Raw genomic sequence first — 13,513 nt, 5'->3', positions numbered from 1 at the left:
CTCCCTCATCATGGGGTCACAATCTACAGTTTAAGGAAACTTTGCATTATAGCATCCTAACTCCTTTCATAATTTCATGTATATTCATTTGCATCATTTCATTTTGTATGTTTGGCCTTTCTGACAAAACATCTGGAAAAGTACATCAAAATTAAGGATTTGAGTTCTTATTTTTATCTATAAGAAACAATAAAAATATAAAGAATTTTGTAATACCATGGGTTTCTTTCATCTTTGTTTTTTTTTCCCCTCCATTTGTATTGATTATGGAATTTTATTGTTGTTATTATTTACTTTATTATTTCCATACCTGACATTTGGAGTTTTCTTGGCAAAGATATTAGAATAGTTTACTACTTTCTTTTCCAGTTCATTTTATAGATAAGGAAACGGAGGCAAACAGAGTTAAGTGACAAGCCAAGAATCACACTGCTGGTAATTGTCTGAGGTCATATTTGAACTTCTGAAGATGAATCTTTCTGATTCCAGACCTGGCACCCTATCCACTAAACCACCTAACCTCCTTGTAAGCTAACAGGCTTGTTATCTTTCTCACTTTATAATAGAATAGAAGAAGCAAATTAGAAGTGAAAAAGCTGCGGAGAAGGTCCTAGATCAGAGAACACTGAGCATCAAAAATGATTACTGGAGGCATTGCAAAAGTCATAGAAAAGATATAAAAAAATAGCCATATGTGGGGCAACTAGGTGGTGCAGAAGATAGAGCACCGGCCCTGAAGTCAGAAAGACCTGAGTTTAAATCTGGTCTCAGACACTTAACACGTCCTAGCTGTGTGATCCTGGGCAAGTCACTTAACTCCAATTGCCTCATCAAAAAAAAAAAAAAATAGCCACATACATATAAGTTGAGTAATCTGGGACCAATGGCAGTAAAGGGAAATAGCTGTCAACCTCAGCAGTTTTTAAGCACATCACTATGCCATAATAACTAATGTTTGTTAAGTCAGTCATCAAGAAAAAAAAATGTTTTAAATTGAAACACTTTCAGAAGGTGGGGAACCTATAAATACATCTTCAATTTCCTTAACATAATTTTAATTTAAAAAACATGTTTTTGCACTTAAAGTGGGCTTAAGTTACTTGGAAATATCTAAAGACATTGAATAAAAGGTTGTGTGATGTTGGACAAGACCTAGATAAACACCTACAATAATTGACAGAAATTAAGTAAAAAGTCAAATAGTGTATAATTTTAGAAATCTGATCATGAAATTTTAAAATCCTATTGTCTGGAGTTGAGTACTTCATGTAAAATCTGTTAGAAATGAGTTTACTGTGGTACTGACAGGTTGTGATCACTGGTGGAACTGGTCAATATTTTTATTGGCTGATGAAATCTATTTCCCAAGGTACCAAGTATAGGTGACTCAGTTTGAATAGTCTTTCCTTGAGAGACAATTTACAATAACAATTTTTATTGTACATGGTTATTTGGCTAAGTAGGACTTTCCAGGCTGCCACTTTGTGACAGGTCAAGAGCAGGGAGCCTGGACAAAATAAATAGATTCACAAATCATAGCACTACAATAATGCCTTTAGCAAATTCTCTTGTTGATCAATCAAAATAATAATTGTCAGAAATGATCCTTTCAACTCTCTTTTCATTTTTTTCTATAGTATTATTTCTAGAAACTATTGCTTATTGTCTTTCCTGCCAGGCTTGAAAACAATTCTTTGGATCCAGAATAAACAACAGAATTAGATGATCTTAAGGAAATTAGAAGAAGGTTGGTATCAGACCCAAACTCTCATTAGGATGTTACATCCTTTCTCTGACATCCAGGAAATTATAGATTTCAGCTATATAGTAAGCCACAGTTGAATAAGCTGCTATTGCACGAAAATATGCAATAGGACATCAAGAATATTCACAAACAATGAAAGTAATGATAGAGAGAATTAGGATTATCTGCCATGATATCAAAACCATATTCTTTTTATTTCTTTGGCATATTTTTAGTGATGTGAGAATCAATTTAAGTAGACATCAGCTTCTTAAATTGTGGTTTATGACCCCATATGGGATCTCATCACTGAATGTGAGAGGTTGCAAAATTATGATTTTATTATCAGTAAATGTTTGATTTGCATACCTATTTTACCTAATTTTACCTAAATACCAAGAAATAAATATTTCTTGGGTGAAAAGGAGTTGCAAGTGAGAAAAGTTTTAAGAAACCCTGAACTAAACAAACTTCCTATATGAACATCCAATCTTCGAGCTTGTTTAAATGTTAGTCTCATTTACTCCGTGGGGGGAAAAACTGAACTGAAATCCTTTAGAAAAATTTTTTTCTTTTCTCAGGCAGAAATTATCTCCCCCGGCCCTCCTGCTGAAACTGGCTCTTATACACAGTGATGGAGATTTATCTGAAGTTCTTTAATTTTTATGAAAGATGATGTAGTCTTTTTATGCCAAATAAATAAGTAGTTGTAGGGATGGAAAAGCGTTCTCTGCCCCAACCCCCCCTAAAAAATAAGGAATAATGTGCGGGAAAAAAAAAAAAAACACGAGAATGAATAGAGGGCAATCATTCTGAAGATGTATGTGTGTTTGTTGGGTAATCAGAGTAATCTTAGCTGCTGGGTAAATATCCTGGGAAATGGCACTGGAAAGAAGACGTATTGGAGAAGAGTTTAGCTAACATTAAAACCCATATCTGAAAGGATTTCTCCACAATGATAGTGATTCATTATCATAAAGTTCTAAACAGGCAGTTTTCCTACCTCAGCTCTTTGAAATTTCATAAGCTACAAAACCCTTGGAAAACTCAGTTATTAAAATGCAAAATATAACTAGAATGGGGATAATCTATTAAAAATTTTCCATCGTAGAGCTCATTATGGTATATGGCTCTGCTAATCTAACATAGCCAAGTGAAAAGTGCTTCTCGACTATTTTTATATCAATTAAAAAAATTAAATACTAATATCAACACATTACTCCAGTGTGGAGAAAAATGGCCCCCCAAATAAGGTAAAGTAGATAAGAAGAATTCCAGAAAATGTCTAAGTTCTGAGAAATCAGAAACACTTCCTTCAAGAGAACAAAGAAGGATAACAAAGGGCAAGAAAGTAATGTTTTCCTCATTATTCAAATGAAATTAATCATTTGACAAATTTCTTTGAGTGTCACAAACTATACAATTAGCTATAATAAAGAAAGGTTTAATTTGTTCCTTTGGCTTTTTTAATATGAAAGAACAAACTATATCTCTCTACTTTTATTTTTTGGAGAGGTCAATTTTGACTTATGAGGAGGGTGGGTTCAGTGAGTGAGAATACATAGCCATATATTTCATCATTTTCAGATAAATAAATGATGGATTATGGTAAAAGCTTGAAATTCCCTCTGTAGCAAAGAAGGCCTTGTTTTTATAATGTGCAATACAAATAACAAGAAATATAAATTAGGTTACATAAGAAAGAAAAGGCAATGTAATTTAGAGAACAGATTACTGGACTTAGCCAAAGTCAAGAAGAGTTGGGTTCAAATCTGGCTTATGATACTTCCTAACTTTGTGTCCCTCAACAAGTGAGTTAACCTCTATGAGAGAGGTACCATAGCACAGTTTCAGGAGTGTTGGATTTATAATCAGAAAATCTGGATTTGAATCCCAATTTCTATAATTAGGACTTTTATGATGTTGGGCAATTTATTTCCCTTCTCTACCCTTGGTTTTTCAACTCTAAATAAGAGGGGGATTAGACTTTAATGACTTCTAAAATCTCTTCTAGTTTTAACATTTATTTTCCTATGATTTATAACTTATTTACTTATTTACAACAGATGTGCTGTGATCTGTGTTGATGAAGGGAGTTCTCATACTAGGAGTTCTCTATATGTGAATTATATTACAGATCCTTCTTTATTTGTGTATAAAAGGAATTGAATATTAATGATTCAAATAAGGAATTTCAATATTAATCAGTGATTAATAATTAAGATTTCCCACTGATAAGTGGAATCTGGTACCTTTGGAGATAATGGAAGATATTTAAGAATAAGGAATACTTACGTTTTAGGATATTTCTTTGCTCTAGTTCTTCACTTGTTGGCCTCTGGCTTAATCTCCTACAAAATTGAATATGCTAGAATTTATAAACAAGTACACCTCATTTGCAGAAATGAAAAAAATAAGTTATTTAAATATTTTGACAAAATCCATTAGAAAACCTATGTACATTGAAAGATAATATTCATCATTTATTAAATTTTTATTGTTTATGTTCTAAGCATTGTACTATGCACAAATATAATGAATATACATATTCTCAAGGAATAATTTTTGTTCTAATATGATAGTAACAAGAATATGAAGAGTATGTATTACAAACAAACACATATATAAAAGGATAATAGTTGCTTTGAGGATTTTCTCTGGTTATTCTTCATACCTGAACTATTCTCCCTCCTTATACTTATTTAAGGATTTCCGTGGCCTTCTTCAAGTCTCCCCTAACATCTGATCTTCTACGGGAAGTCTTTCTCCTTCCCTCTTTAATTCTAATAACATCCCTCTTTTTAAATTATTTCCAATTTATCCTATACATAAATTGTTTTGTATAGATTTATGATATGTTGTCTCCTCCATTAAATTCTGAATTTCTTAAGATCAGAAATTGTCTTTTTCTTTTTTTTTTTAATCTTCACCACTTGACACACACAGTGCCCAGCATATTTTAGATACTTAATAAATAAATATTTACTGATTGCTAAATAGGATAAAAAATAAGAAATCATTTTCTTGTATCTATAATTTGAGGTATTTCAATTACTCCAGGAGTAGAGTCAAAAAGCACAGCAAAACTTTCTGAAATCAGAAAAGGGGCTAGTTAATTAGTTCATTTAGAGAATCTTTCCGAGATCTTCCTTTCATAACCTAAATAAAGGATTCTTAACCTGGGGTCAACAGACACCTTATACATCCAATTCTATAATCTGACCTTGGCTGCTACTTTCTAGATGATTACTGGCATTATTTTTCTCATCTGTAAAAATCAAAGGATTACACAAAGCATTTTCTAAGCTACAGAATTTAATTATTCTTATCTCCTTGTATTCTGTTTCTGGCCATCCCATTAGAGAGAAGGTATTAATGAATAACCAATCTACAGGGAACAAAAAATAGGAGACAGAAAAGGAAAGGCAAGGACATGGAAAATGTATGAAGTAGATAATCAACAAAAGCTGCCACTGTACATTTAAAATACACACATACACATACACACTCCAATATGATATTCCAAAATTTGGAGAGAAAGATCTTCATCTCTCTTTTAAGATTTTCTTTTAGAAACTTATTCTGGGTACAAAGAGGAAATTCTTCTTGCTGAGTGTGCAGCCTATAAAAACCAACAGATTCTAATATTTTTCTCTTTGAGTTAGCTATAAGAGAATCTTAGAGAGGCCCTATTTCCTCTATGAGGATGCCTACAAAATCATCTGGCTTTAGATATGCAACCCTGAGGTTATTCAACAGTCACAAAGAGAATTACTTGAGTTCTGTGCAAGGAAATAAATTCTTCTTCTTCTCCCAACCTTCTTCACACAAATTCCAGAAGGTTAACTTTCATCTGTTTATAATATACATCTACTGACAAAGGACAGGGAATATAGGATTTTCAGGGATTATGATGATGTTAGGAAATAAGAATTATAGGATTAATGACATCACCATCTCTGAGTTATATCTAGTGCTTCATTCCATAGGAACTCAGAAACTCATTCAGTACCAATGGTAGTAATGTGACACAATATGCTTTGGGATTGGGAAGGTAAGAAGATAATTACATTGAAGGGATTTAGATAAGCAGCATATGGTGATTGGACTTGGACTGGACCCAGGACACAAGAGCCAACATCACCATGCTTATATAAAACACAGCACTAGACTTTACAGATGTCACTGCAATTTAATGACTTTTAAGACCTTAATAACTGAATGGCTTATATCTTTGCATTTTTATATTCTTTAAATAGCCTTTCCCCCAAAATAACTAACTCGGAATTCATTAATTCTTCAATTTCTCTTATTCAGTCATTTCAGTTAGATACCACTCTCCATGACCCAGTTTTGGGATTTTCTTGGTAAAGTTACTGGAGTGGTTTACCATTTCCTTCTCCAACTCATTTTACAGATGAAGTAACTGAGTCAGACAGGATTAAGTGATTTGCCTAGGATTACACAGTAAGTATCTGAGCCATATTTGAACTCAAAAAGATGAATCTTTCCAATTCTAGGTCTAGTGCTCTATCCACTATACCACGCAGATGCCTCATTTCTTCAGTAAAGGGAATTAAGTAGGTCTTTGATTATTTGAGATAAGCTTCAGTGAGATGAAAGTGCTTTAACTGTGTGAAGCAATCAGCATTCCATTCAGACTTCAAAAATTACCTGACAAGCTTTGTTCCAATCTGTTGTCGAATTTCCTGCCTCTCCTCTTCAGAGGTTCGTTGTAAGATATTCTTGTCTTCCAATTCTTTCTTAGATGGTCTGTTGCCAAGTTTGATGGCAAGAGTATCCCTGCGACGTATTTTACTTGCCAAAGCACCTGAGAATTGGGAAAAAGTTAAATAAAGAAAAATAGACTTTTAGCCATCTGTATTCAGGTGACAAATATTCAACAAGGGCTTTTAACATACTCAAGGATCAGAAATCTTCCTAACATAAATTTTCATTAATCTCAGCATTGTAAGCATAACTTAGTTTGTCTTGAATAAGGCTGGGGAACATAATAAAAGAAGGTTCCAAAATATATCAGGACACTTTAGGGACTAAAAATGTCAAGAATGATCTCATTATTATAAAAAATGTTTCAAAGTTTATTTTGTTGTTTTAGTGCCATGGAAGTCTTAAAAGGTTTGTCTATCTTTTCTTTTCAAATCTGAAGAATTAATGCATTCACTTATATGCTTTAACAGCTCATTTTCCTCTTCTTTCAGAAAAATGCCAATAAAGTTACTAAACCTAAAAGCAGCCTGCTTCACATTACTATAAATCCTGAATAATTCCAGCAGTCCTTACTCTTTAAAAAGCATTACCTCAAAAGAAGACAATTAATTTTATTTGGGAAGATAATAGTGCTGGATTTTTCCCACTACAAACCAGATGAATCTGCTAAACAGCTATATAATGTTTAGTTTTGGAATAATTTATTTTTATAAACTTTAAAGCTAGATATGAATGTAGTTGCATAATAAGACTGAATGACTCCATAGTTTAGAACAACACAATTCTCTCAAATGTTTGCTCTTTTCCTCTATGAGACACAGAGTTAGCAAAATAAAGCAAATCAGCCAACATGAATCCTTTTACAGCACAAATGGTTACCTGCTTTGTACAAGTGACTATTTATGATCCTTTATGTATAAGGATTTTTAACTCTTAATTCATACTTTTCTATAATCTTCAGTATCCATTCAATACAAAATGTTTCCTCTTGGAAGCCCTCCATTCAGGGAGGACTGACATGATAGTAATCTTGGATCACAAAGAAAGGGCTCCAGGGACAACTAGATGGCACAATGGATAGAGCACTGACCTTGGGAGTCAGGAGGATCTGAAAACAAATCCGGCCTCAGACGTAACACTTACTAGCTATGTGACCCTGGGCAAGTCATTTGATCTCAACTGCATCTCAAAAACAAAATAAACAAAAGAAACTCTTAAAAAGGTTCCAGATAGGAAACATTCTCTGTTACAAACAGATTTATATGACTAAGGGGTGAACTACAATCTTTCTTCTCTGAGGGAATATCCCCTGTGAAGGTCTGAAAGCAAAAAATGAAACCATCAAAAATAAATGTCTTTCATTTGAGAAGGGGACAAGGAAAATATATCAAATTATATATTCCCTAATGAGTTGCCTTATTTTTTGAAATCCCTATTACTACATAAGAAACTTTCTTTAAAAAAAATCAAGTTATTTTAAATTTATTGAATTAAAAAAAGCATTTCCATAACATAGTATAAGAGGCTTATTTTCAAAAATTAGTATAAGACACTTCCTACTTCTTTGAAGAGGTGGAGGTGAGTCTACATATATGGAACACTACATATACAGTTAGGTTTTTTTTTCAACATATTGCTCAATTTAGCTATATATATATATCCCCCTCTTTTCCCCTTTCTCAAAATAAAGGATACTTTTCTGTGAGGAGCAAAAGGGGAAGAATGTAGAAGCAATAGTTATGTGATTTTACTCCTTTTTTGGGGGGCTTGAGGTAATTGGGGAAGGTTAAGTGACTTGCCTAGGATCACACAGCAAGGAAGTGTTAAGTGTCAGAGACCACATTTGAACTCAGGTCCCCCTGACTTCAGGGCTGGTGTTCTATCCACTGCGCCACGTAGCTGCCCCAATTATGTGATTTTAAAAGAAATATCAGTAAAAATCTGTTTTTAAAAATGAAGATTCTTACTTTCACCACTATCATCGTCGTCATCATCATCGTCATCATCATCGTCTGTATATAAAATAGGCCCATCTGAATCAGAATCATTAGCTTGGTTCTCTCTTCGAACTTCAACCTCTGTGCTGCTGAGAGATTCAGAAGACTCTCCCATCAAAACAGGAATCATTAGCCGTGGTGCATCCTTTACCAGCTCTTCTTTGGCTGTCAAACTGTTTGGGAAACACAAAAACACTAGAATAACAGGAATGATACCACAACATCCCAGTTCATGAGATGTATGTTTCCTTCCCTCCATAAATCTTAAGAGATTAATGGCAATGAGAACATGTCCATATGAACACCATTGGAATTTGAGTCATATCAGAGGGCCTCTACAGGTTAATTCAAACATTCACTGTAGAAGGGGAAAAAAAGTTATATTATATTACATTATACTGTATCATATTATTGGGGTAAAAAAACCACTTCTTAGGTATCCTTATTTCTAAAGGAGAATAATTAGCTAGATCTGATGATCTTAAAATCTCTGCTAGCTCTAGTATTTTGTGACCATATAAACGCAGAATGTATAAAATAAATAAAAGCAGTAAAATTAACTTTTGTAAAATAAACATCTATATCAGTGTGATTCTAGAGAAAAATTGACTGGGATTTACTCCATCTTGGTTCCTAAATCTATTTCTACTAAGGCCAGTGTGACTGTGGACTAATTTTTTAGTCCCTTCATGTCTCAGCTTCCATAGAATCCACAGAATGTTAGAGAAAAAAAGGTCCTTAGACATCACCTAACAGAACCTCTTTATTTTAAAGACTAGGAAAGTGATGGTCACTATCTCCTCAGAATTAAAGCAGCTCCAAGAGCCAGACAATAGCTTGCCAGCAGAAAAGGACAAATAGATTTTGCAGGACAGTTAAGGCCTGGATTCATAGGACTGTACCAACTAATCTCTCTAACTCTGAATACCGTATTAGAGGTGGAAGAAATCTTATGTATTTTCTAGTCCAACTTTCTTATTTTATAAACGAAGAAACCAATGTCAGAGAAGTTAAACAACTCGATATTTTAAAGATCCATAACTAATAAATATCACTGACAGTTGCATTATATTTGTCAAGCCTGCTGACATTATTATTCCAATTGAAGAGCCGTTTAATATAATTAATCAATCAATAAACATTTATTGGACACTTGCTATGTGCCAGGCAGCTAGATGGCACAGCAGATAGAGCATTGAATTTAAGAGTCAGAAATACTTATCTTCATGATCTGGCTTTAGATTCTTATTAGCTGTGTGATTCTGGGCAAGTCACTTAACTATATTAGCCTTAGTCTCTCATTGATAAAATGAGATAGAGAAGGAAATGGCAAAGCACCCCAATATCTTTGCCAAGAAAATACCAAAATGGAGTCATGAAGAGTTGAACATGACTATAGCAATAACCACAGCAATAGCAACAATGTACTATGTGCAAGGCACTATGCTGAGAAATGAAGATATAAAAAGAGGCAGACAGGCCGGCCCTAGTGCCAGACAGAGGTTGCATGACATGAAATTTTGCTGAGAAGTCTAAATCTTTATCTGGATCATTATACTGGGATCTTGGAATTGATCAATTCCAGAGTTGCAAAATCTGATAGTAATATTTACTTTGAACTGCTTTTCCATTCATTTTGCAAAAACTAAATCTAAACCAAATCTTTGAAATGAAGCTTCAGCATGGTAATTTTATTTTGAAAATCAAGCACTCTATTATAGTAACCTTCACATTCATAAAATACTTTGTAACTATAAGACTACATCTAACATCATAGCTAAGCCCTATTCTGATTGCATCTCAGTGGTGATACAGAACAGATGGCCACCATCTTTTGAGAAATTATCCTTCAAATATTTTAGCTGAAGAACAGTGTTGTCATCCCTTTTGCCTTCTGCTACCCTAGTAGTACATCTTTCTTAAATACTACCTAGGAATATAAATTGCCTCTGTGCATAGTCTTTGAAATCCACAAAATACTAACATGCTTAGAATCAAAGAATTCAGAATCTGAGACAGATTCTCCCAAAGTGGAGGAGATCTGTAAATCTATTATGCTAGGAACTCCACAGAGAATATTAGGTGCTTACATACTTCAGATAATGTGTTAATTCTGTCAAGTTTGCTATTTTTAAGAATGCTTAAGGAAGAGGTATATAGTCTAATTTCTCAAACTTCAAATATTGTCAATTATTTTAAGTTTCTATGTTTAGGCTTTATCATGTTTCCTTTCTTATTCAGACTAAGTATATACTTTGGTAAAATTTAATTCCATAATCAATACTAATGGAGGAGAAAGAAGCAAATATAAGAGAAACCCATATATTTTAGGAATTCATTCATATTTCCAGTTTTCCTTATAAGTAAAAATAAGACTCAAGTTCTTAATTTTGATGTATTTTTCTAAAACTAGGTGGCTCAGTGGCTAAGGAGCAGACCCTGGAATCAGAAAGACTTGAATTCAAATTTGACCTTAGATTTTAGCTTTATGACCCTGGACAAATCACTTAACTCTATTTGCCTCAGTTTTCTCATCTGTAAAATGAGCTGGAGAAAGAAATGGCAAACACTTTGGCATCTTTGCCTTAGTGGGGTCATGAAGTTTGAAATGACAATAAAATCCCATAACCATCACTAAAGGAGGAGAAGAGCAGCAGAAGTGGAAGAAACACATATTACAAAAGCCTTTACATTTTTAGTATTCCTTATATAAAAAAATAAGAATTCAGATTCTTAATTTTGATATATTTTTTCCAAATGTCTTGTCAGATAGATCAAATAGAAATGATGCATGAAAAAAATGAAAGGAACCAGTATGATATAATGGAAAGAATACTGATTTTAGAACCAAGGAGACTGTGTTCAAGTCCTACTTCTGACACACACATTGGTTGAGTAACCCTACACTTCTCTGTATTCTAAGCAATTCTCTAAAACTATCAATCATAGAGAAGATGCTACCATGCATTGGTAGGAGTGATTTCTCTACCCAAGACTTCTCTGTATCAATGAAATTGTGGTTCATTCTTTTCTTCACCTTCTGATGATGGTGCCCAAAAGGCTAAAATTAAAAGAGAAAAGTAGCAGTCCCCTATCTGAATAATATACAGAAATATTATTAGTAATTGAAAAAACCAAGGTTGATTTATTTATTATTTTATATACTAATTCAAAATAAAATAATTTGTTTAGGATAAAAAAAGAATAAAAGCAGGCCAATGTGGAGAACAGAACAGAGTACTCTAATGATTATCTCTATGCTGATAATTCTCAAAACTCTTTATTCAGCTCTAAATCTCCAAAAATCTTTCAGATATTCTGAATTGACTGTCCAATAATTATCTTAAATTCAACATGTTCAAAATAGAATTCATTATCATGCACCCTAAGCCCTCCCTGCTTCCAAACTTCCCTATTACTATCCTTTTCTTCACCTGGGCTTGCAACTTAGATGTCACCCTTAATTGCTCACTGTCTCTCATCCCCTATATCCAATTCACTGCCAATGTTGATTTCTTCTTTTAAACATCTTTTGAATGCATCTTTTTCTTTCTTCTGATGTTATTGCTCATCACATCACACTTGGACAACTGCAACAGCCTGATGCTGGGTCTGTCCGCCATTCTCCATTCAGCCGACAAACTGATTTTATTAAAGTGCCTGACCATGCTATCCCTTCTACCCAATAAATTCCAGTAGCTTTCTATTACTCTGGGATCAAATATAAAATCATGTTTTGCATTTAAAGCCGTTTAAAAATCTTGACTCCTAGTTTTCTTACACCTTTATTAAATCATGTCAGTCATGTCTAATTCTTTGTGACTCCATTTGGGGATTTTTTTGGACAAAGATACTAAAGTGGTTTGCCATTTCCTTCTCAGATGAGAAACCGAGGTAAACAGGGTTAAATGATCTGCCTAGGGTCACAGAGTAGAGGTTAACAGGGTAAAGTAACTTTCCCAGGGTCACATAGCTAAGTAAGTGTCTGAGGCCAGATTTGAACTCAGGAGGATGAGTCTTTCTGACTCCAGACCCACAGTCTATGCATTATAGCACCATCTCGCTGCCTTCTTCTTATTTGATCTCTTTGATCCAGTGACATTAGCTGGCCTTCTTGCTGCCTCATGAATGAGAATCCCTTGGCTTTGAGTATTTTCTCCGGTTATTTTTTGCCTAGAATGCTCTCCTTCTTTATCTTCACCTTCCTTAGATTCCTTCAAGTTCCAACTAAAATTTCACCTTGTTCAAAAGGCCTTTTCGAATCCTTTTTAATTCTAATGCTTCTTCTTTCTTATTTATCCTGTAAATAGCTTCAATAGCACTCACTATTACACATAGTTTGTGTGGGGGGGGAGGGGGAGGATTTGAGGGAGAGAGAAAGAAAGAGAGAGAGAGAGAGATTTTCTCTCTCAATCTATCTATCATCTGTTGTCTACCCTGTAAACTCCCTAAGGGGAAGGAACATCTTTCAGCCTTCTTAAGTATCATCAGAGTTTAGCATGATTTCTGGCACATAGCATATACTTAATAAATGTCTATGGACCAACTAACTGATGACCTCAATTAAAATTACAACTCTGTTGTTTGCCACCTCTGTATTTTTTTGTTTTTTTGGTTTTTTTGGCAAATCACTGCATTTCAATGATCTCAGTTTCCTATGGTTGTACTAGATCACTGTTAGGTCCATTCAAATTTGAAATCCCATCCCCCTGTGAAATCAATTTTGAGATGAGCGATAGGGCGAAAAAATAGGGAAGCAAAAAGATTTTAAAGACTGAAAATGGCTTGGTTATAATACAAAGTTCACTAAAAATAAAGGTACCATACTAGATGTTTTGTAGTCACCTCCCATTCAGGGAAACAAGATTAAATTTCAATTAGCTTCCTCTAGTAAATCACTCATAAAAACACAGGATACAGAATGCACTCCTTAATTTGGCATTCAACCTAGACCTTCCCCAATTTAGCCCTATCTTTCTCATTTTATCTCTAAGTATTCCTCTCAGTAAGAGTTAGTTGGTGTAATGTATAGAGCTCTGGA

At 33.9% G+C, this 13,513-nt stretch overlaps 1 protein-coding gene across 4 annotated transcripts in view; it reads right to left on the bottom strand.

Annotated features, from left to right (window-relative positions):
* Window positions 1-13,513, bottom strand: part of PHACTR2 (phosphatase and actin regulator 2) — a 247,433-nt gene that overhangs the window by 47,850 nt on the left and 186,070 nt on the right. For all 4 annotated transcript variants that reach the window (XM_051997880.1, XM_051997879.1, XM_051997882.1 and 1 more), the window contains 3 exons: window positions 8,443-8,645; window positions 6,419-6,575; window positions 4,040-4,095 (listed from right to left, as the gene is read on the bottom strand). In XM_051997880.1, the coding sequence (XP_051853840.1) occupies window positions 4,040-4,095; window positions 6,419-6,575; window positions 8,443-8,645 (416 nt within the window). The remainder of the gene's footprint in view (window positions 1-4,039; window positions 4,096-6,418; window positions 6,576-8,442; window positions 8,646-13,513) is intronic.

This window comes from Antechinus flavipes, chromosome 4, assembly GCF_016432865.1.
Source record: "Antechinus flavipes isolate AdamAnt ecotype Samford, QLD, Australia chromosome 4, AdamAnt_v2, whole genome shotgun sequence".
NCBI classification, from domain to species: domain Eukaryota; kingdom Metazoa; phylum Chordata; class Mammalia; order Dasyuromorphia; family Dasyuridae; genus Antechinus; species Antechinus flavipes.
The sequence above is the reverse complement of the archived record's forward strand: the minus strand, read 5'-3'. Positions and strand labels throughout refer to the sequence as shown.